This window comes from Oncorhynchus clarkii, chromosome 13 (genome assembly GCF_045791955.1).
Source record: "Oncorhynchus clarkii lewisi isolate Uvic-CL-2024 chromosome 13, UVic_Ocla_1.0, whole genome shotgun sequence".
NCBI lineage: Eukaryota > Metazoa > Chordata > Actinopteri > Salmoniformes > Salmonidae > Oncorhynchus > Oncorhynchus clarkii.
In genome coordinates, this window is record NC_092159.1 from 55522009 (window position 1) to 55544056 (window position 22048).

The following is a 22048-nucleotide window of genomic DNA, read 5'->3' on the forward strand; positions in this document are numbered from 1 at the left end:
AGGTCTTGTTGAGGTCTGCAAAAATGTTGAATATAGACCAAACAGTGTTATTGGTAATAAGCTGCAAGTCTGTAATAAGTGTACCTGCGATCATCAAAGATGGATATGACTGATGTCCTCTGTGCTTTTTTCCCAAGGAACATGGGAGCCACTTTGGAAGGTAAAAAAAAAAATACACAAAACATTAATGTTAGTGTCCTTCAATACATACATATACCAAAAATAAATAAAATCATAGTCATACAGCAATTGGTACTCAGCCCATATAAGACAAGATTTCATCAAGTATGTCTACACAAAATACAAATTACATTTAACAAATGTAATGCTTCAAACAATGAAATGCTTAATTAACAATCATAACAAAGTACGGCTTTCACCTTGTCACGCTACACAAATAATACACTTCCCCTTCTCCTCCAGGCTTTGAAAATAAATTGTGCAATGTCAAAAATTCCCTTTCTAAAAAATAACTACAGCCTGTGTACATCCTGTAGCCAGAACACTTCAGGGTGAGCAAATGATAGATGTTTTCTATAATCATGTTACGACTTCAGTTAACAGTGATAAAGTACCTGCTGGATTATTGGCCCCCTTGCTGGCAGGTGCTTTTTTCCCCAATACATCATTTAGACTGCGTTTCTGAGCTGTTCCCTTCTCCTTGGCAGTCAGAGCAGAGCCATCCTGGCTATCCTCCACCCAAACCACTGAGTTCTGCACAAACAGTGGTTCGCAAAAATAAAGGTTTAGCGGGTTATCTATGAAACAAAGCCTTTCTGTACTTGTGCTTCGTCTCACAGTTGGAGAAATGGACAGGAAACAAGATAGTCAGGTGTATTGAAAAGTACATGCATCATCTCTAATATGACAATTGTTATCAATGGAGCATGAATTGTAGAGTACAACTACATACTGAGCCAGAGTAGAACATCTTCTCCCAAGTAAGGAAAAGCCTACAATCTTTAACTGAAATGTCATTAGAACTGTAGTGTACCTCATCTTCATTGTAGCTCTTCTTGCCCTGGCTCCGGGTGGAGCGTCGGAAAGACCTCTGACCCTCCTTATCCGCTGAGGCCTTTTTACTCTGCTGTATCTCCCGGGCTTTCTTCACCAACTTCTTTGCCTTTTTTCTCTTTTTCGATGCATTGGATTCCTGATCAAGAGGATTCAAATGAGTTTAAGAAGAAAAACTACAAGTGAAAGGAAGGTGTGTGCTGAATTATAGTTGCTAATTCAAAACATCGGTTTCATATTCCAACTGATAAAAACAGAGGCTATTACCTTAGTGGCTAGGGGACTTAGGATTTCAAAATCACTTCCACCCTCAGACTTTGATGCAGAGCTTCGGAAGACGACTCTTGTAAATTTCATCCTGAAGGTTCAAGGTAAGAATAAAATGATAATAGTTTCTGCAAAGGTAGTCAAAACAGCAAAAACAAATGAAATGCCCAATTTTTTTATTTTCAAACATATACAATGCAAACTAGATATTACAAAGTCAGCATGAAGCTAAGGCACTACTGTCTGACTCTGTAGTAATGTATCGTCCTGCCTTTAAAACAGTGTCCAGACTAGGGACAGGCCTCCATTGTGGACGAGTCAATCTATGTCCAAACCTATTGCCTCTCTGTTACTGACCAACAGGATGCACAAGCGAGACAATTAAAAACTATGCTTAAAGACATCTTGGCCATCCCTCACCTGATGGGACTTCCTGTCTTGTCTGGTGGACAGACCATCTGTGCTCTGAACAGCCTGTGTCTGGACTTGTCTGACTTCGGGGTGGACATCTGGACAGGGCAGTCCACGGTGACTGCTGCAACATCTTTCACTCTTTCTTTTTTTGTTTTCCTCACTGGGGTTACTGGATCAACAACAGGTGTCTGCCTGCAAGGGGCTTCTCTGGTGGACCTCCTGACTGTTGTTGGTGTGGAGGGGGTGGGCTCTGCTTCAGGTTTAGCCTCAGTGTTGGACTCCCCTTTGGGTTTAGAATCAGTCTCCACAGCGTCAGTCTCCATGGGAACATGGTCTTCTTGTGCCGCGGGTGAGGGAACTGACTCCTGCTCCAAGGCCTTCTTCCTCCCTCGTCTCTGCGGTTTCTTCTTAGCTGCATTTTTACCTGGCTGCTCCTCTGTTGGGGCAGCAGAGTGGTTCTCCTCCTCCACAGCCTCCCCCAAGGCCTTGTCCACAGGCTGCTTCCCAGGGCCCTTGCCGGGCTTGGCTGGCTGCTTGAAAGCACTCATGAACTGCTTCCGCTCAGTCTGGCTGCACTTGGGAGTGGATGATTCAGACTCAACGACACTGAGCTCCAGGTCCTCCTCCTGCAGGACCACGTTGGACCTCCTTTTGGGGGCAGGCAGCAGCTCCAGTCTAGACTGGGGATGAGGAAAGGAAGCAGTCTTCACCACTACAGGTGCTAGGCTCCCTTCTTTTTCCCTGGAGAAGATGGAGGCAATATTTTTCTCTGCAACCAGGACTGGCTCGTGGCCGGGGGAAATGGTGTGCACCTCAGCTTGGATGGTGAGGGTTCGAGGAGATATCTGCAGGGGACAAAGCTCTTTGGCTTTGGGTACATCCAACGTGTCTTCTGGCTCCGGGTCAACTCTGCTTTTCTCTCCCACTTTCTCCTCTCCCTGGCCCTGAGTCTGCAGGAAGTCCTCAAAGGAGATGGTGACGGTGCTCCCGTTCAACTGAGACGCCTCTCCCACGTTCACCTCTAAGCTTGCATCACACAATGAGAGCTCAGCCTCCTGGACCTCGGGCACATACTCCTCTGTTTCCTTATCCCCCTGCTGCTTGGCTTTAGCCTTACTGACCTTGTCTTTTCTAGGAATTTTGGGAGAACCGTCGCGACTTTCCTTTTTCTTCAGAGGAGCCCTTTTTTTAGAGTGCACCTTGGGATGATGGTCTTTCTGAGCCTTCTCAGGACATGCCGCGCCATGGTCATTCTTACCACAGGTGTCTCCAGCCATGCCAGCATCAGCACTGAACTGGGCCAGCAGGGCAGCTGTGTCACTACCCAGGAAGCCACAGCTGCTGCTCACTACGTTGCCCTCATCTCCTGGCCCCTCTAAGACCACACACTCCTCCGTCTCAGTGGAACCTACATCAGCATCAGTCTCCTGTAACTGCCGGGCAACTTTGCTGGGCTTCCTGCCCTGTTTCTGACGGGGCTTGGCCGGCAGCCTCACAGGGCTGTCTAGGCTGGCTGGTGATTCAGAGGGCTGGGGCCCCAGGCGGTTCTCCTTAGTCTGCTCTGGGGTACTACCTTTCTCTCTAACTGGTGTGGTCTTCCGGCTGAAGTAATCCATGATGTTGTTGGACCTGGGTGGGGAGAATGGTTTCTCCATGGGCTTGGGCACAGGGGAAAAGTAGTTTGTGATCATCTTGACAGGAGGAGCATGGGCATCTTTGCATGATCTCTTGCATGGCTGTAAAACAAGGTGCGACGATTACGCTCTCTATTATTAAAACTATGCAATTTAAAAAATATATCCAATGCGTTGACACAGGCTAGTGTAGACAGATGGAATTTGGTTGGACATACCTGAGTTTCAAAATCTTCAATGACAGATGCCATAGCAACGACACCAGCCATAATTTCACTGACCTAAAATAATTAAATGGTTTTAGTTGCAGTGACTAACTAGTTGGTGCATTCTGGTTCAGTTAAGTACTTAGGTAACTTACCTACTCACTAGTAGTAGTCAGTTAACCTTAAAAGCGGCAACTGTAGATCAATGGTGGATGTGGTAGTAAGCTAAAACAAAAGAACACAACTTACCAGCTCTTCTCCTTGATCCCTCTAGAAGACACAACCTCTAAGCTACGCGAACTGTCATTGTGTGGCAAAGTTGATAGCTTGCTATCTAACTGTCTGTCTAGGGAAATAAATATCTTAATATAATATCTATCTAGCTAGCTAGCTAGCTATATCCGACTATTGTTGGATGACATGGCTAACCTTAGTTGGAAAATAGTCGGCTAGCAAGCTGCCCAAAACGCTTAACGAAACTACAACGAAGTTTTAACATGTAACTGCAAAGTAAATTCTAGATATTAACGACGAATTAAACACACATATAAAAAATAATTCCATATTTTGGGTACACTGGAGGTTTGGCTTCAGTCTTCCAAAAATCCCGCCTGACTCGTCTAGCCCAAAGGGCGCCAAATTGACTTGCGCGTTAGCGTCACCAACTCCACCACTCACAGTGGCAGAACATGTACACGTCACGAACAGTTGTTGATGTTTGGACTGCAAGGCTCCACCCCACGTGATATTGTAAATAAGTAGCAGTTGTTTCTAAACAAAAAGCAGATCAAAGATCAACCCACTGCTGTCTAGTTTTGAAATAAATGAGAGTGAAGTAGATGTTATTCATTGTTGTATTAGTGATGATCCATCAAGGTTTGCTAATAAATGTACTGTACAGGTGGAAATTATGACAGCTACTACAAATGCATACTCTGATCAGTGCACAGACCATAAACCGTATAGGCACAGACGGAAGATGTGAAGGTTATTTTGACTGCCTTTGACAAAAGTTATCTTCAAAATGTTCCGAAACGTTGGGGGTTGAAACTCATATTTTGTAATAAAGTGTCTTCAGATAATGTAATTATAACCTTATGTTTTTACATTATTTGTAGAAAAGTCATCTAAACCTTGCTCCCGCTCTCAGTGCTCCATCTCCGGTTGCTTTCCCCTCCGGAATATTTGATCGTCTGACTTTCCGCTCCTGCGCAGTCTGTCCTGGCCTAAACACCACTTTAACTTTCGTATTTTCTTCTATCTTCCCTCCGCAAATATGTCGGAGTACAGCTCGGTACCGGCACCCGGGGCTGGAGCTCCTCTCGGCGGACATCTAGCTATCGGTAACGGTGGTGGAATAAAAAAAGATGCCTTTGCAGACGCGGTACAACGGGCCCGGCAGGTGAGACAGAAGCGGGAGGCAGTGTAGCTATGCGCGTGAGTGCCACTGGGAAGGGGTGAAGAAAATGTGACTATTTTCTTGTTTCGTGGTTGTTAGCTTGCAAAGCTGGCTGACTATGTTTGGCGACCAATCAATACTGTTGGCAGTTATGATTATTATAGCTCTCTAGTTAACGTTTATAAGTCAAGTGAATTTGAAGACCCAGTTGACGTGCCACTGCAGAAATACCGTTATGATGTTGTTACCAATGTTCGCCGTCTCCCAATGTTGTTGTGTTGTTGAGAGCTGGCTGCTTCTGCTGCATGCAAAGACAAAGTCCTGATGATGGACAAGCAGGCTTCGAGCCCTCAGCGTGTCTGTGTTTTTGAGTGCATTCCCAACAAAGTATATATCCTCAGCTAGCCAGCCAACACTGTTAAGTTTGCCCGCTTGAGTTGAATTACCATCATTCCGCTAACAAACAATTAGCATCTCATGTAATATTTGAAGTTGCTTATCAACGTTAGTTAATACCCAGGACCAGCACAAATAAATCAGACATTCTCATCATGTCATCGCTCTTTGAATATCTGTTATGTGTTCAAGTGACTTCAACTTTTGTGCATCAGATTGCTGCCAAGATTGGTGAATGTGCAGGGGTAGCCCCTATGAACAACATCAATGCACCAGACGTCTTTCCCTTCACAGCACAGAAACGACAGCTGGAGGACCCAGGTACACACACACACACACACTGCTGGGGACTGTGAAAGGGCCACTGCCCATGTGAACGTCTGATAACTGGAGTGTGTGCACACAGATTATTGTGAGATCAGATTCAACCTTTGTTTACTTGTTTTTTTCTTCCCACAGATCAACCTGAGAGCAAGAAAATGGCTCCACAGAGTGATGTGGACTCAGCCACAGCTCTCTGTAAGTTGCTCTTCCTCATGTCTCCTACTACCTACAAAACCTGCTCTTACAGGAATGTCAACCCTCTCCCCTGGTCGGTGTCTGTACTGTCCGGCCCCTGTTCTGTGTCAGTACTGTTTCGCCCCTCTTCCTTGGTCGGTGTCTGTACTACCCGGCCCCTCTCCCCTGGTCGGTGTCTGTACTATCCAAACCCTCTTCCCTGGTCGGTGTCTGTACTATCCAAACCCTCTCCCCTGGTCGGTGTCTGTACTATCCAAACCCTCTCCCCTGGTCGGTGTCTGTACTATCCAAACCCTCTCCCCTGGTCGGTCTCTGTACTATCCAAAACCCTCTCCCCTGGTCGGTGTCTGTACTATCCAAACCCTCTCCCCTGGTCGGTGTCTGTACTATCCAAACCCTCTCCCCTGGTCGGTGTCTGTACTATCCAAACCCTCTTCCCTGGTCGGTGTCTGTACTATCCAAACCCTCTCCCCTGGTCGGTGTCTGTACTGTCCGGCCCCTGTTCTGTGTCAGTACTGTTTCGCCCCTCTTCCTTGGTCGGTGTCTGTACTACCCGGCCCCTCTCCCCTGGTCGGTGTCTGTACTATCCAAACCCTCTTCCCTGGTCGGTGTCTGTACTATCCAAACCCTCTCCCCTGGTCGGTGTCTGTACTGTCCGGCCCCTGTTCTGTGTCAGTACTGTTTCGCCCCTCTTCCTTGGTCGGTGTCTGTACTACCCAGCCCCTCTCCCCTGGTCGGTGTCTGTACTATCCAAACCCTCTTCCCTGGTCGGTGTCTGTACTATCCGGCCCCTCTCCCTTGGTCGGTGTCTGTACCATCCGGCCCCTCTCCCCTGGTCGGTGTCTGTACCATCCGGCCCATCTCCCCTGGTCGGTGTCTGTACCATCCGGCCCCTCTCCCCTGGTCGGTGTCTGTACCATCCGGCCCCTCTCCCCTGGTCGGTGTCTGTACCATCCGGCCCCTCTCCCCTGGTCGGTGTCTGTACCATCCGGCCCCTCTCCCCTGGTCGGTGTCTGTACCATCCGGCCCCTCTCCCCTTGGTCGGTGTCTGTACCATCCGGCCCCTCTCCCCTGGTCGGTGTCTGTACTATCCGGCCCCTCTCCCCTGGTCGGTGTCTGTACTATCCGGCCCCTCTCCCCTGGTCGGTGTCTGTACTATCCGGCCCCTCTCCCCTGGTCTGTCACTGTGAGCATCACCTGTGTTTGTCTTGTCCTCATTTTTCAGTGTGTCAGTAATCTGAGTCCTGTCCTCTCTCTATATATCTTTCTTTCTCTCTTTCCTTTTACAGCTATCGGAGCCCAACTGGCAGCACTGGCCCAGCAGAGGTAAGTCATTAGCATAATTAATCCATAACAATCCAAGTAGATCTCTAAAATGAAGTGGAATAGGAATAGGTGATTGGAATTAGTTCTTCAGCAGAAGATTAATGGTGACAATATGTTGACGATTTGGATAACGAACTGTTGTGCTTGGCTTCTCTCTCCCACAGTGCCAGGCTCACAACCACCTCAGAGGAGTACAGTGTTCCTGATGGAATGGTGGGACTCAGTAAGTGCACTTTCTCCAACATGGTCACCGGATTAGTTTTTTTGTGTTCATGTGTTGAATTTGAACATTACTGGACTCATCATGAACATCAGAATCAATAAAACTAACAGCTCTCCCCTCTTCCTCTCCTCCAGTCATTGGCCGGGGCGGAGAACAGATCAACAAGATCCAGCAGGAATCAGGCTGCAAGGTTCAGATAGCCTCAGGTGAGGGACTGGCAAGTGTGGCCTTTATAGTCAATGGTTAGAACCAGAGCTATAGTTGAACTCTCTTCGTGTGTGTGTGTAATTGACTGTTGGTTGTTTTCAGACAGTGGAGGTTTACCAGAGAGGAGTGTCTCTCTCACAGGGTCCCCAGACTCCATACAGTAAGTGAGATCCTACTAGCTAATTGTGACATTTTGTATTGTTATCACAAGATGCTGTTCACCTCTAGCCACTGAATTTACACAGCGCTATCTTTATGTATGGCATATCTCTGTAGTTCCACTATTAATGTGTGCTGTTGCACTCATCAGTTGAGCTGACCCACCCCTCTCGCTCTTCCCCTCTGACTAGGAAAGCCAAGATTTTATTGGATGAGATTGTGTCTCGGGGGAGGGGCACGCCCCCCTCATCCTTCCACGAGGCGACCAATGGACAGAGTGGCTCAGGGCAGGAGATGATGATTCCCGCAGGCAAGGCTGGCCTCATCATCGGCAAGGGAGGGGAGACCATCAAACAGCTACAGGTATATACAAACAGTCGGCCTCACCAGTAGCCAGAGAAGTGTTCCACAACACATTGACGTGTGTGTTTTGAGATATTGACAGTTTCATCGCAAACAGGCTGATGTGTGCAGTCATGCAAATCATTTTTTGGGTTGTTAAATCTACAGAGCAATAAATAAATATAAGCAGGAAAATCTCGTATGTCATTACACAAGTGTTTCATGGGCCATGTGAGTGAGAGTTGAGTGAATCATTGCCATCAGTTGGTTGAGCAGAGCTGACCATGCTGTCTGTCTGCGGCGTTGACAGGAGCGAGCAGGAGTGAAGATGATCCTGATTCAGGACGCGTCTCAGGGACCCAACATGGACAAGCCCCTGCGCATCATCGGGGAGCCATACAAAGTGGAGGTAACACAAGGCCTTGCTACAATCTGCATCCCATATTGAATTGGCATGCTGTACTGCAGCTCTGCAGATGGGGGATTTGGTAGCAACTTTTGATGTGCTAATGCTGTTCTCCCTGAGGAGACTTCATAAAGTTGTTTGAATTAGAAAATGTGTCCTGTGGGTCTGCCCAGCAAGCCATGGAGTTGGTGCAGGAGATACTGAGGGAGAGGGATCAGCCTGGCTTCGGAGACAGGAACGAGTATGGCTCCCGCATGGGGGGAGGTGGGGGAGCCATGGACGTAAGTGAGAGGGAGGTGTGTGTGTGTGTGGAGAGGGACTCACATTCCCCATCACAGGTTTTATTTGTATGAGAGTGAGCACCTTCCTATAGCTATCAGTCTAATCTATTTGGCGCTGTCTAACCTGCTCTCTGATTGGCTAGGTTCCAGTGCCACGACACTCTGTCGGGGTGGTGATTGGTCGCAACGGGGAGATGATCAAGAAGATTCAGAACGACGCAGGAGTTAGGATACAGTTTAAACCAGGTATATAACGTTTCATAGTCATGTCGTATGAACTACTTTTACTCGACTCATTTACACGGTTTACTCACAAGTTGTGTGGTGTCTACTAACAAGCTCTACATTCTGGTTGTGGTGTTGCACAAGTCTCAGAGGAAATGTCCTGTCGTTGCAGATGATGGCACAGGTCCTGATAAGATGGCCCACATCATGGGCCCACCAGACTGCTGTGACAATGCTGCCCAGATCATCCAGGAGCTACTGCAGAGCATCAGGGTCAGAGAGGAGGTAGGACAGGGGGTACATACCTCACACACACACACACACACACACACACGTAGAGTATCTGAAAAACAGCCACTGCTCACATGCCAGCTTGGAACTGTTTACATACAAGTGTATTAGAGCTGCCATGATGCTGTGCCTTGTGGAACATACAACATTCAACACATTTAGTGAACCACTGGAACATTGTAAACAAATGGAACATTGTAAACAAATGGACTCCATAACCTAGACAAATGATAGTCCGAGAGCATTCCCATAATTCCCCATTCAGTACATTACTGTTATTAGGAGGTAAATATCTTCATTTTAAACAAACTGACTTTCTGACGTCCAGGACCAGGACTTAAATATAAATTGTATTAAGACCCTTTTCTCTCTCTCTCATCCACCCTCCTTTCTCTCTCTCTCTTCCACCCTCCTTTTCTCTCTCTCTCTCTTCCACCCTCCTTCCTTCTCAGGGTCCTCCCGGGCCTCCAGGCATGTCCCCGAGTGGTGGCGGCAGGGGCCGCAGCAGAGGGGACCAGGGGAGCTGGGGTCCCCCTGGTGGTGGAGGAGGGGAGATGACTTTCTCCATTCCGGCCCACAAGTGTGGCCTGGTGATCGGACGGGGCGGGGAGAACATCAAGGCCATCAACCAGCAGACTGGGGCCTTTGTGGAGATCTCCCGCCAGCTGCCCCCCAACGGGGATCCTAACTTCAAGCTCTTTGTCATTCGAGGCTCTCCGCAGCAGATAGATCACGCCAAGCAGCTCATCGAGGACAAGATCGAGGTATGCAGGGTTCCTGCTCAGGGTAAGGAGGAAAGGGCTGAAGGATGGATGGATGGGTTTGTGGTGTTGGGAAACTCATTTGGGGAAATGGACATGATTGCTTCAACGCACAATCAATGGAGTCAAACTGGCAATTGAGTTGCTTTCAGTCTTTTCACCATAGATGTGAACATTCATGTCCATGCATCTAACTGGTTGTGCTTTCCAGGGTCCCCTCTGTCCTGTTTGTCCAGGTCCTGGTGGACCAGGCCCCATGGGTCCCTATAATCCTGGTCCCTACAACCCAGGACCCCCAGGAGCCCCTGGACCACAGTGAGTGGAGACTGGAAATGTAGTCATCCCAAACTCTGGCTTTTACAGGCCTCTACTGGCTAAAATGTTACATTACAACGATACAATCATTGATTGGACCAATGGAAGTCTACTGATTAGTAACTGGGTTTTCTCTATCCCTCTCAAGTGGAGGTCTTCATGGCTACCCCCCACAGGGCTGGGGCAACACCTACCAGCAGTGGCAGCCCCAAGTAACCCACGACCCCAGTGAGTGACCTGCAACATTGAACTTTCAGACCCTCACTGTGGACAGGAAATGGTTACATTGGAACTATAACTTTCAATGGCCTCCCAATGTTTTCTCTCGCTGTAATCACTTATTTGAAAAGACTGAGAAAGGGAAAGCAATATGGAGTCAACTCCATCCAGCCTACCAGTGGTCTCTTTTGGGGTTTCCTACTATATAGTTTTATCTCCTTGTCATCTCAAAACAGTGGTTACAACAGAGAGCAGGTTTTAGTTAGCCTGGTCCCAGATATGTTTCTGCTCTCTTGCCAACTCCATTGTCTGGTGTCACAATGTCCATAGGAGTACAGCACAAACTGGGGCCAGGCTAGCTTTTAGTGGTACATAACCCTGCAACTATTATCAAAATCATCTGTGATGGGAGAATGTCTTTCTGTGTTGGCTATTGATAATAACTCCCCCTATCTCTCTCTGTCCCCTGGTTTCTAAGCACAGGCAGATAGCAGGGCACGCTCAGCCCTATGAGGACCTCACCTCCAACTGCCATCTTTTTTAGGCAAGGCAGCCGGTGCCGCGGACCCTAACGCAGCCTGGGCAGCCTATTATGGCCAGTACTACCAGGGAGGGCAGCCAGGGGGAGCAGGGCCCGGCCAGCCCCCCACCAACCCTACCGCTGGTGGCCCAGCACCTGGAGACCAGCCCCAGGCCAGCCAGACCCCTGGGGGCCAGCCTGACTACACCAAGGCCTGGGAGGAATACTACAAGAAGATGGGTGTTGGTGAGACCACTGGTCCACTATAGTTACTAGAATAACACCACAGGAGGAAAGATGGCAGTTGTTTCCCTCTTAGAATAGGAAAGATGGGCACTGTCTAATTTAGTCATTTTAGACCGTGTCTATCTTTCCCATGTCATTTTGTATCGAGGCGTATAGCTGTCTCTACTGTTGTGGGCTGTTGACTACGCTTGACTTTAGATTACTTTCAAGGTCTAAAATCATCTGACAAACTTTAATTTTGAAGTGAACCAGTGCTTTAAGAACATGAATCTTTCATGTTAACCTTGTCGATCATAGCATATCTCTTCTTCATCCATAAGACCCCTCTCCTCTGCTCCCCTAGCCCAGGCAGAAGGCTCTGCAGCAGGGCCAGGAGCAGCAGGTGCCCCAGCAGCCCCAGGTGGAGGCCAGCAGGACTACAGTGCAGCCTGGGCAGAGTACTACAGGCAGCAGGCTGCTTACTACGGCCAAACAGGACAGGCCCCAGGACAGCCTGCTACCCCTCAGCAAGGCCAGCAGGTAAAGTTACACCCTGAGTGTACTGTGACAGTTCTCAGATGTGTATGTCTAACAAGTTGTGTGTTGTATGTTGCCTAGGTGTGTGCGTTCTGTCCTGAGGTGTACTGGCCTGGGTTGCAGTCTGTTTTTGGCATCCAGGCTGAAGATGTTACTGGTTGTTGTGGTTCTCTGACTCTGTACTCTTACTCTGTTCTTTCTCTCCAGACACAGTGAGAGGCTCGGCTGAGACTCATAAAGAGCGAGAATAAAGAAAGGCTACTACCACTTAACCCAACCAGTCAACAGAATCCGGGCCATTTAAAAAATAAATAAAAAATAATATATTTTTTGTTCTGAAGGGATTCTGAGCTGGCAGTCCTTTCCCTGTCCCTCCCCTTTCCCCATCCAACTCACCACTTGTTTAAATAAATATGCGAAGAGAACAAACTATTGCTTTGCCTGGGAGCTGAATAATGGGATGGATTTCTAGGGACTGTTATCTTTCACTTTGGTTCCCTGAAATCTTCCCTTGTTTTATCTGTCAATAAAAACATGAACTTGGGAGATTTGAACTCGAAACCATGAAAGCCAGATTTACTTCCGGAAATGCTCATCACTCACCCAATGAAATCCCACTTTCCCCTTTTTAATTGTATTTACCACAGCCAAACTGTCTATTCAAGTGACTTCCTTCTAGTCCTACACTACTAATACTGCATTTACTGAAATTAACATTGATTTCTAAAGATTACAATCAATGACGTTAATGGTAAAATGATTAAGAGTGGGAGGTTTTGCTTTTGAAGGTGATTATTTTAGTTGCTTGGTAGTTTGATTTCTCCTTCATTTGGAACATTCCCATCGCCTAAGTTGCTTGGTCTTCATACATTTTGAGCTTTGGTTTTGATTTTATGTTCCGTGAATTATATTTTTGTTTTCTCTGTGTGTGTGTGACTACAGTATTTAGAATGTGTCCCCACAAGTTACGATAAACGTGAGTGTCTGTATGAGTGTCTTTGTGTGTTTGCACAGCGGAAGACTTCAGTGATTGTGGAATGCTAGTTAACATAACCACGGGTACATCTACAGTGGGAAGTTACCTACTGCATACATCCCATAACACTAGTCTGTTTAACTCAACCTGTTGCACGGGAGACGAATGGTGTTAGAAGTTTTACTTTTCCTTGATCTGTGACACGGTCTTCTACATTGTACGTTTTTGTTTTTTATTTTTCAATTGTTTTGAATAAAGTTCCAATAAAAGACGTCCTGACCTCCCACCAGTTAGATCACCTTCTGATGGTCATTGGGGACAGGCGTTATCCCTGCCCAGGGAAAAACCTTTGGCCATAGTTATAGGCTTTAAACGGGGCTGCTTGCAGAATTCCAGGAACTTTCAATAAATTCCCTGAAATACCAGTAGGAGGATTCCAAGAATCAGGAGGAAATAAGCAGGAAATCCAGAATCCTCCAACTCGAATTTCTGGAAAACCAGGGAATTTATTGAAAGTTCACAGAATTTTGCAACCCTAACTAGGGTCCCTGGTCAGGGAAAAACTCCTGGCCCTATTCAGAGTGAGTTATGGTTGCACTGGAATACGCTATGGTTGAAGTCATGAGTAAGATGGCAATTTATGGTTGTTGAGGTTGTTAACCTCAGTGTTGTATTCATAAGGGACTAACAGACTGAAACAGGGAGGGACTACCTGGACTTGTCCAATAAGTGCACATTTTCTGTTGCAAACCGTTTTGGTACTGTGTGCCCAAATGAACATGACCCAGACATGTTGAATCACTAACTCTTGAGGAAGAATGGCAGCTTGGGCACTGTATTGGAGTCTGCATTTTGCAAGGCACAGTGTTGGTATTGTGAATAAAATGACCACCAGCAGCAATATTCTGTTGAATTAAAAGGGTGAAAAGTCAACATTTGTTAACTTGTGTGTCCAGTTTTGTTTCAGTTAGTGTGTTCCATAATGCTTTATCAAGGTGCAAGACTAGTGTTTGGGATCCGGAGTGGCGCATCGGTCAAACAAATCAAAGTTTGTCACGTGCGCCAAATACAACAGGTGTAGATCTTACAGTGAAATGCTTACTTACAGGCTCTAACCAACAGTGCAAAAAAGCTATTAGGTGAACAATAGTTAAGTCAAGAAATAAAAAGACTGAAAAATAACAGCAGCGAGGCTACATACAGGCACCGGTTAGTCGGGTTGATTGAGGAAGTATGTACATGAATGTATAGTTAAAGTGACTTTGCATATTTTATTTATTATTTATTTCACCTTTATGTAACCAGGTAGGCAAGTTGAGAACAAGTTCTCATTTACAACTGTGACCTGGCCAAGATGAAGCAAAGGAGTTCGACACATACAACAACACAGAGTTACACATGGAGTAAAACAAACATACAGTCAATAATACAGTAGAAAAAATAAGTCTATATACAATGTGAGCAAATGAGGTGAGATAAGGGAGGTAAAGGCAAAAAAGGCCATGGTGGCGAAGTAAATACAATATAGCAAGTAAAACACTGGAATGGAAGAATGTGCAAAGTAGAGATAGAAATAATGGGGTGTAAAGGAGCAAAATAAATACAGTAGGGGAAGAGGTAATTGTTTGGGCTAAATTATAGATGGGCTATATACAGGTGCAGTAATCTGTGAGCTTCTCTGACAGCTGGTGCTTAAAGCTAGTGAGGGAGATGTGTTTCCAGGTTCATAGATTTTTGTAGTTCGTTCCAGTCATTGGCAGCAGAGAACTGGAAGGAGAGGCGGCCAAAGGAAGAATTTGTTTTGGGGGTGACCAGAGAGCTATACCTGCTGGAGCGCGTGCTACAGGTGGGTGCTGCTATGGTGACCAGCGAGCTGAGATAAGGGGGGACTTTACCTAGCAGGGTCTTGTAGATGACCTGGAGCCAGTGGGTTTGGCGATGAGTATGAAGCGAGGGCCAGCCAACGAGAGCGTACAGGTCGCAGTGGTGGGTAGTACATGGGGCTTTGGTGACAAAACGGATGGCACTGTGATAGACTGCATCCAATTTATTGAGTACGGTATTGGAGGCTATTTTGTAAATGACATCGCTGAAGTAGAGGATCGGTAGGATGGTCAGTTTTACGAGGGTATGTTTGGCAGCATGAGTGAAGGATGCTTTGTTGCGAAATAGGAAGCAGATTCTAGATTTAATTTTGAATTGGAGATGTTTAATGTGACCCTGGAAGGAGAGTTTACAGTCTAACCAGACACCTAGGTATTTGTAGTTGTCCACATATTCTAAGTCAGAACCGTCCAGAGTAGTGATGCTGGACGGGCGGGCAGGTGCAGGCAGCGATCGGTTGAAGAGCATGCATTTAGTTTTACTTGTATTTAAAAGCAGTTGGAGGCCACGGAAGGAGAGTTGTATGGCATTGAAGCTTGTCTGGAGGGTTGTTAAGACAGTGTCCAAAGAAGGGCCAGAAGTATACAGAATGGTGTTGTCTGCGTAGAGGTGGATCAGAGACTCACCAGCAGTAAGAGCGACATCATTGATGTTTTCAGAGAAAAGAGTCGACCCAAGAATTGAACCCTGTGGCACCCCCATAGAGACTGCCAGAGGCCCGGACAACAGGCCCTCCGATTTGACACACTGAACTCTATCAGAGAAGTAGTTGGTGAACCAGGCGAGGCAATCATTTGAGAAACCAAGGGTATCGAGTCTGCCAATGAGGATGTGGTGATTGACAGAGTCGAAAGCCTTGGCCAGGTCAATGAATACGGCTGCACAGTATTGTTTCTTATCGATGACAGTTAAGATATCGTTTAGGACCTTGAGCGTGGCTGAGGTGCACCATGACCAGCTCTGAAACCAGATTGCATAGTGGAGAAGGTGCGGTGGGATTCGAAATGGTTGGGAATCTGTTTGTTGACTTGGCTTTCGAAGACCTTGGAAAGGCAAGGTAGGATATAGGTCTGTAGCAGTTTGGGCCAAGAGTGTCCCCACCTTTGAAGAGGGGGATGACCGCAGCTGCTTTCCAATCTTTGGGGATCTCAGACGACGTGAGAAGTTGAACAGGCTAATAATAGGGGTTGCAACAATTTCGGCAGATAATTTTAGAAAGAAAGGGTCCAGATTGTCTAGCCCGGCTGATTTGTAGGGGTCCAGATATTGCAGCTCTTTCAGAACATCAGCTGACTGGAGTTGGGAGAAGGAGAAATGGGGAAGGCTTGGGCGAGTTGCTGTGGGGGGTGCAGTGCTGTTGACCGGGGTAGGGATAGCCAGGTGGAAAGTATGGCCAGCCATAGAGAAATGCTTATAGTGGATTTATCAGTGGGCAGTCAGGTCAGGAGAGAACCAAGGGCTATATCTGTTCCTGGTTCTACATTTCTTGAATGGGGCATGCTTATTTAAGATGGTGAGGAAGGCATTTTTTTTAAATAACCAGGCATCCTCTACTGACGGGATGAGGTCAATATCCTTCCAGGATACCCGGGCCAGGTCGATTAGAAAGGCCTGCTCGGTGAAGTGTTTCAGGGAGCGTTTGACAGTGATGAGTGGAGGTTGTTTGACCACTGATCCATTACGGATGCAGGCAATGGGGCTGTGATCGCTGAGATCTTGGTTGTATTTAGTGTATTTAGAGGGTAAGTTGGTTAGGATGATATCTATGAGGGTGCCCGTGTTTACGGCTTTGGGGTGGGACCTGGTAGGTTTATTGATAATTTGTGTGATGCCATCTTGGTATGGTATATATATATGATAAACAGAGAGTAGCAGCAGTGTAAAAGAGTGGTTGGGGGGCACACAATGCAAATAGTCTGGGTAGCCATTTGATTACCTGTTCAGGAGTCATATGGTTTGGGGGTAAAAACTGTTGAGAAGCCTTTTTGTCCTAGACTTGGCACTCTGGTACGGATTGCCATGGGGTAGTAGAGAGAACCGTCTATGACTGGGGTGGCTGGGGTCTTTGACAATTTTTAGGGCCTTCCTCTGACACCGCCTGGTGTAGAAGTTCTGGATGGCAGGCAGCTTAGCCCCAGTGATGAACTGGGCCGTACGCACTACCCTCTGCTGTGCCTTGCGGTCGGAGGCCGAGCAATTGCCCTACCAGGCAGTGATGCTCCCAATGTTGCAGCTGTAGAAACTTTTGTGGATCTGAGGACCCATGCCAAATCTTTTTAGTTTCCTGAGGGGGAATAGGCTTTGTCATGCCCTCTTCACGACTGTCTTAGTGTGTTTGGAACATTCTAGTTTGTTGGTGATGTGGACACCAAGGAACTTGAAGCTCTCAACCTGCTCCACTACACACAGTCGATGAGAATGGGGGCGTACTCGGTCCTCCTTTTCCTGTATTCCACAATAATTTCCTTAGACTTGGTTACGTTGAGGGATAGGTTGCTATTCTGGCACCATCCGGCTAGGTCTCTGACCTCCTCCCTATAGGCTTTCCCGTTGTTGTCGGTGATCAGGCCTACCAATGTTTTGTCATCTGCAAACTTAATGATGGTGTTGGAGTCGTGCCTGGCCATGCAGTCGTGAGTAAACAGGGAGTACAGGAGGGGACTGAGCACATACCCCTGGGGGGCTCCAGTGTTGAGGATCAGCGTGGCAGATGTGTTGCTACCTACCCTCACCACCTGGGGGCGGCCAGTCAGGAAGTCCAGGATCCAGTTGCAGAGGGATGTGTTTAGTCCCAAGATCCTTAGCTTAGTGATGAGCTTTGAGGGTATTATGGTGTTGAACGCTGAGCTGAGGTCAATGAATAGCATTCTCACATAGGTGTTCCTTTTGTCCAGGTGGGAAAGGGCAGTGTGGAGTGCAATAGAGATTGCATCATCTGTGGATCTGTTTGGGCGGTATGCAAATTGGAGTCGGTCTAGGGTTTCTGGGATAATGGTGTTGATGTGAGCCATTACCAGCCTTTCATGGCTACAGACGTGAGTGCTACGGGTCTGTAGTCATTTAGGCAGGTTGCCTTTGTGTTCTTGGGCACAGGGACTATGGTGGTCTGCTTGAAACATGTTGGTATTACAGACTCAATCAGGGGCATGTTGAAAATGTCAGGGAAGACACCTGCCAGTTGGTCAGTGCAAGAGGCGTCACTACAGTACCTGGTTCGATTCCAGGCTGTATAACATCCGGCCGTGATTGGGAGTTCCATAGGGCAGCGCACAATTGGCCCAGTGTCGTCCTAGGGTTTGTCTGGAGTAGGCCTAGTTAAATTACTATCCCATTGCTACCACTAGGGGTCACTAGAGAGCTGCCTCATATAGCCTCACCTTTTTATTTAACCTTTAAGTCAGTTAAGAACAAATTCCTATTTACTTCCAGAGTTCTAGGTTAATTAGTGCCTGTTTGGCTATGCGAGAGCAGCGAGACTACCTTAACTGTAGTAGTACCAGCATGTAGACAACAACAACACATTAACTAAATGCCTATCAAAGAGTAAGTAAACCACTTTAAAGCCTTGTGCTTTCACCACAATCTATTACAATGTAGGTTAAGACCCCAACGTAACTTGACCACAGTCTGTTTTCAGGAAAATGTATTTACTGTGTTCGTTTGTGTGTGGTGTGTGTGTGTGTTAGTATTACAGTTTCTCAATTCCTGTCACACCGAAAGGGGACAGGAAGCTGAACCTGAGCTCTTTTGTAAGTAAGCATGTGAAAAATAAAATTGTATTTGATTCTGAGCAGTGCTTACCACAAAGACTATGTGACAGACCAGGGGTGTATTTACTAGGAACCAAACTGAATTAAACTGGACGAAATGGGTGGGGACCTACATACATTTGTCCAATATAAACATTTATTTTCTGAAACAGTTTGCACTAATGAATGCACCACAGCCACTGTGATGGAAAGTACAGTGTAGAGTCCCCACATCCTGCTCCAACGGAAACTAGTCTGTACATTTCAGAGGAGAAAACAAGGGCAAGGGTATGACAACTTAAAAAATTCTTAATTTATTTTATATCTTTAAAATTAAAAACATTTGAAGTGCATTCTACAACCTCCCAAAGGCACAGTCATACGTGTATTTGACCAAATTCATAAAACACTGCCACACAATACCGTTTTTGTTTTTAGAAGTAAGAAACTGAACTCTATAAAAATGACAAACATTTTTGTCTGGAAAAGAATGGCCATCGTATCGGGAGATCCGCAGGACATGGGAGGATATATCATCAGCTGTGGTAGCAGCAGACGCCCCAGAGTGTTAAACATGCTGGTTTAGAGGTCCACGCTGCGTGCTCAAGATATGCATTGCTGCCTTTGAAAACATTCTTGGGACACTTAAATGCAATGAAATGTTCATACAATACATGTTCAACAACCGAACTGATCGAGGTGGACAATGTTCTATGAAAATGGCTTCAACAACAAAACAACAGCAGAAAAACTTTAGCAGGAAGGAAACGAGTGAGACAGAATGAGAGATGTAGAGGAAGATAGGGTGTCTGATTCCCCTGTCTCGTTTCACATCGAGCCTAACCCCAGATCTGCTTGTGCTGTCATTCCAACTTCTATAAGACAGCACAAACAGATCTGGGACCATGCTAAACCCATACAGCAATGGCACCGACTGTAAGGGTTTTCCTCAGAATACCTTACACCTGTGTGCTGCGATTCCATCAGACACAGATATACAGTACTGTACATGAAAGAGATCTATAGGGATCTCGAATTGGAGACTGTCTGTGATAAATAGGCAGAACTGTTATATTCTAGCCTGGTACCTGATCAGTTTGTGCTGTCTCGCCAACTTATATGGTCATTGTCAAACCAAGAGTTGGCAAGATAGTACAAACATATTTGGGATCAGGCTACTGACATCTCACCATATAAAAGGACAGTTATTGACTGTGACTGTGCAAACGAAGCAGGACCCTTGGCGCGTGTATGTATGGAGAGCTCATTTGAGGAGAACTGAAATCAAACATACATACTCACACTCAATAACGACTCTCAGTAAATACACATACACACAAAATATACTTAGTGTGTGACAGATTGACACCACATCACCAGACAAGAAAGGTTCACTTTGTGACAATGAAAAGGAAATAGAGTGACACACATATATATAATTATATTATCGCATTTTAACTCAGTCCAGCACAGTTCTTCTTGGAATATGTAAACAAAGTAATTATTTGAAATCAGAAATGAAAAAGATAAACAAACATAAAAAATAAGGCTGGCGCAATGACGTGTGGACAACAAGAGGCCACAAAGGTCTCAACAGAAACCAATAAAACAGATGGCAATGAAGCACTTGAAAACACAAACAGGAATATATATTGAACAGATCTCTCTTTACAGAACTGCACATTCAGCAGCAGAGGCAGATGGACGCTGCAGCGGAGAGAAATGGTGGGACTACTGTTCCACATCTGTGGGGTTGACATGGAAACACCTTTAAACCAGGGTTTTATCTTTTGTGTGCGTGTGTGAGTGGTTGTAACAGGAACCCCCAAAACCACGACACTCTTTTTCAGGAAAGGAACAAATCTAATTAAAAAGAACCAATAAAAACATTCACCCAAAATGATTTTGAATGCCTTTGAAAATATCCACCAAATATACAGTCAACACTTCTTCTGAAGCACAGACTCAACAATCGTACAACCAGACACACGTTACAAGACACACACACACACACAATCACATAAATCCACGCATGTTCAATCGCACCCTAAAAATACAGCACAGCAGTAGGAACCCAGCACACACACACACACCACGAGCATCAAAAACACACACACCCCACGGGCATCAAAAACACACACAACTCTCTTTACAGTCTATCTGCTGTCACCCACATGCCCCATCTCCTGCTGACTCTAGGGTTGGGTAAGGGAGGTAAGGGAAGGGTTGGGTAAGGGAGGACAAACTGTTAACCGTCACATCTTCAGGACCACCTTGGTACAGCAGACAGTTGTTGGAGGGTAGTTTAGGTTGGCATGTACATTGCGCTGCCCTGTTGTCAGCCAGTGACACCAATACAGAGAAACATGGCAGGTCCTTGTTCAATACACACATCCATTCAAGTGACAACAAACACTCTTCACTCCATGGGTCGGGTGAGTGTGTGTGTGTAAGTTCACCCTGTGTCCTTTGTGCAGCAATGCCGGACCGGTGATTGTGTGCCCATCCATGCATGTGTGGTATCTGTGCTTACAGCAGACTTGTGCCATACAGACCTTATTGGGACTGTGTCTGTGTGTGTCTGTGTACTGATGGGTCAGCATCTATGTGTAGAGACTGCAGAATTTTTTATTGAGTGTATGAACATGTGTGTGTGTATACAGTATCTACACTCAAATGTGTGTTGAAACTGTACATCAGAGGTTGACATGGGAACAGGTCTGTCAGGAATGGGAAGTTCTAGAGTCATGTTCAGGACAGCACAGGATCGACAATCCACAGGATGGTAATGTGTGGAGCATTTAATTAAAATAAACTGTGGAGGCCAGATATCGTTCACTTAATGAAAAAATCTAAATCTAATGATAATTTCCTTCCTTCCAGCTCACTCTCACGCCTCGCTTCAGTTGGAGCCAGTCACTACTCTACACCCCGATCACATGATAGCGTCATTACGCAAAATGGTACGCAGCATCATCTGGATGTGTTCAACAACAGTTCAACCTTCACCTTCTGCTACCATTTCTGTCAGGCCGTCTTCACATTCAGTCTGATGTAATCGTTCTATAACTCCAACGTATCCCCCACACAGAACGTCTTCACATTCAGTCTGATGTAATCGTTCTATAACTCCAACGTATCCCCCACACAGAACGTCTTCACATTCAGTCTGATGTAATCGTTCTATAACTCCAACGTATCCCCCACACAGAACGTCTTCACATTCAGTCTGATGTAATCGTTCTATAACTCCAACGTATCCCCCACACAGAACGTCTTCACATTCAGTCTGATGTAATCGTTCTATAACTCCAACGTATCCCCCACACAGAACGTCTTCACATTCAGTCTGATGTAATCGTTCTATAACTCCAACGTATCCCCCACACAGAACGTCTTCACATTCAGTCTGATGCATACGTTCTATAACTCCAACAATCCACCACACAGAACGTCTTCACATTCAGTCTGATGTAATCGTTCTATAACTCCAACGTATCCCCCACACAGAACATCTTCACATTCAGTCTGATGTAATCGTTCTATAACTCCA

The 22048-nt window shown here is 46.2% G+C and overlaps 2 protein-coding genes across 6 annotated transcripts in view; one reads left to right on the top strand and one right to left on the bottom strand.

Moving 5' to 3' along the window:
* LOC139365122 (ATPase family AAA domain-containing protein 5-like) overlaps positions 1-4855 on the bottom strand; it is a 25064-nt gene extending 20209 nt beyond the window's left edge. The window contains exons 1-7 of the mRNA XM_071102530.1: positions 3785-4855; positions 3548-3610; positions 1702-3431; positions 1282-1372; positions 995-1153; positions 576-714; positions 85-151 (exon numbers count right to left, since the gene is read on the bottom strand). Of these exons, the coding sequence (XP_070958631.1) occupies positions 85-151; positions 576-714; positions 995-1153; positions 1282-1372; positions 1702-3431; positions 3548-3598 (2237 nt within the window). The 5' untranslated portion in view covers positions 3599-3610; positions 3785-4855. The remainder of the gene's footprint in view (positions 1-84; positions 152-575; positions 715-994; positions 1154-1281; positions 1373-1701; positions 3432-3547; positions 3611-3784) is intronic.
* Positions 4737-13795, top strand: LOC139365123 (far upstream element-binding protein 2-like). 5 transcript variants are annotated; one of them, XR_011626539.1, is made up of 19 exons: positions 4751-4937; positions 5546-5651; positions 5790-5849; positions 7139-7175; positions 7340-7398; positions 7533-7604; positions 7708-7765; positions 7956-8127; positions 8417-8515; positions 8686-8793; positions 8937-9039; positions 9191-9303; positions 9762-10073; positions 10282-10385; positions 10534-10613; positions 11149-11370; positions 11714-11889; positions 12094-13246; positions 13364-13795. XR_011626539.1 is itself a non-coding variant. In XM_071102532.1 (18 exons), the coding sequence occupies exons 1-18, from the start codon at positions 4812-4814 to the stop codon at positions 12100-12102; spliced, it is 2016 nt and encodes a 671-aa protein (XP_070958633.1). In that variant the 5' UTR covers positions 4737-4811; the 3' UTR covers positions 12103-13795. The 5 variants fall into 5 exon arrangements, 4 of the variants coding, with proteins under 4 accessions (XP_070958633.1, XP_070958634.1, XP_070958635.1 ...); XM_071102532.1 differs by having other exon boundaries at positions 4737-4937; positions 12094-13795; XM_071102533.1 differs by having other exon boundaries at positions 4747-4972; positions 12094-13795.
* Positions 13796-22048: the final 8253 nt, after the last annotated feature.

Bases quoted from the DNA above. Each gene is read 5' to 3' on its own strand.
- LOC139365123 (XM_071102532.1), top strand. From the start codon at position 4,812: ATGTCGGAGTACAGCTCGGTACCGGCACCCGGGGCTGGAGCTCCTCTC. The intron at 5,850-7,138 runs GTAAGTTGCTCT...TTCCTTTTACAG, and splicing joins GGACTCAGCCACAGCTCTCT to CTATCGGAGCCCAACTGGCA. The intron at 9,040-9,190 runs GTATATAACGTT...CTGTCGTTGCAG, and splicing joins TAGGATACAGTTTAAACCAG to ATGATGGCACAGGTCCTGAT.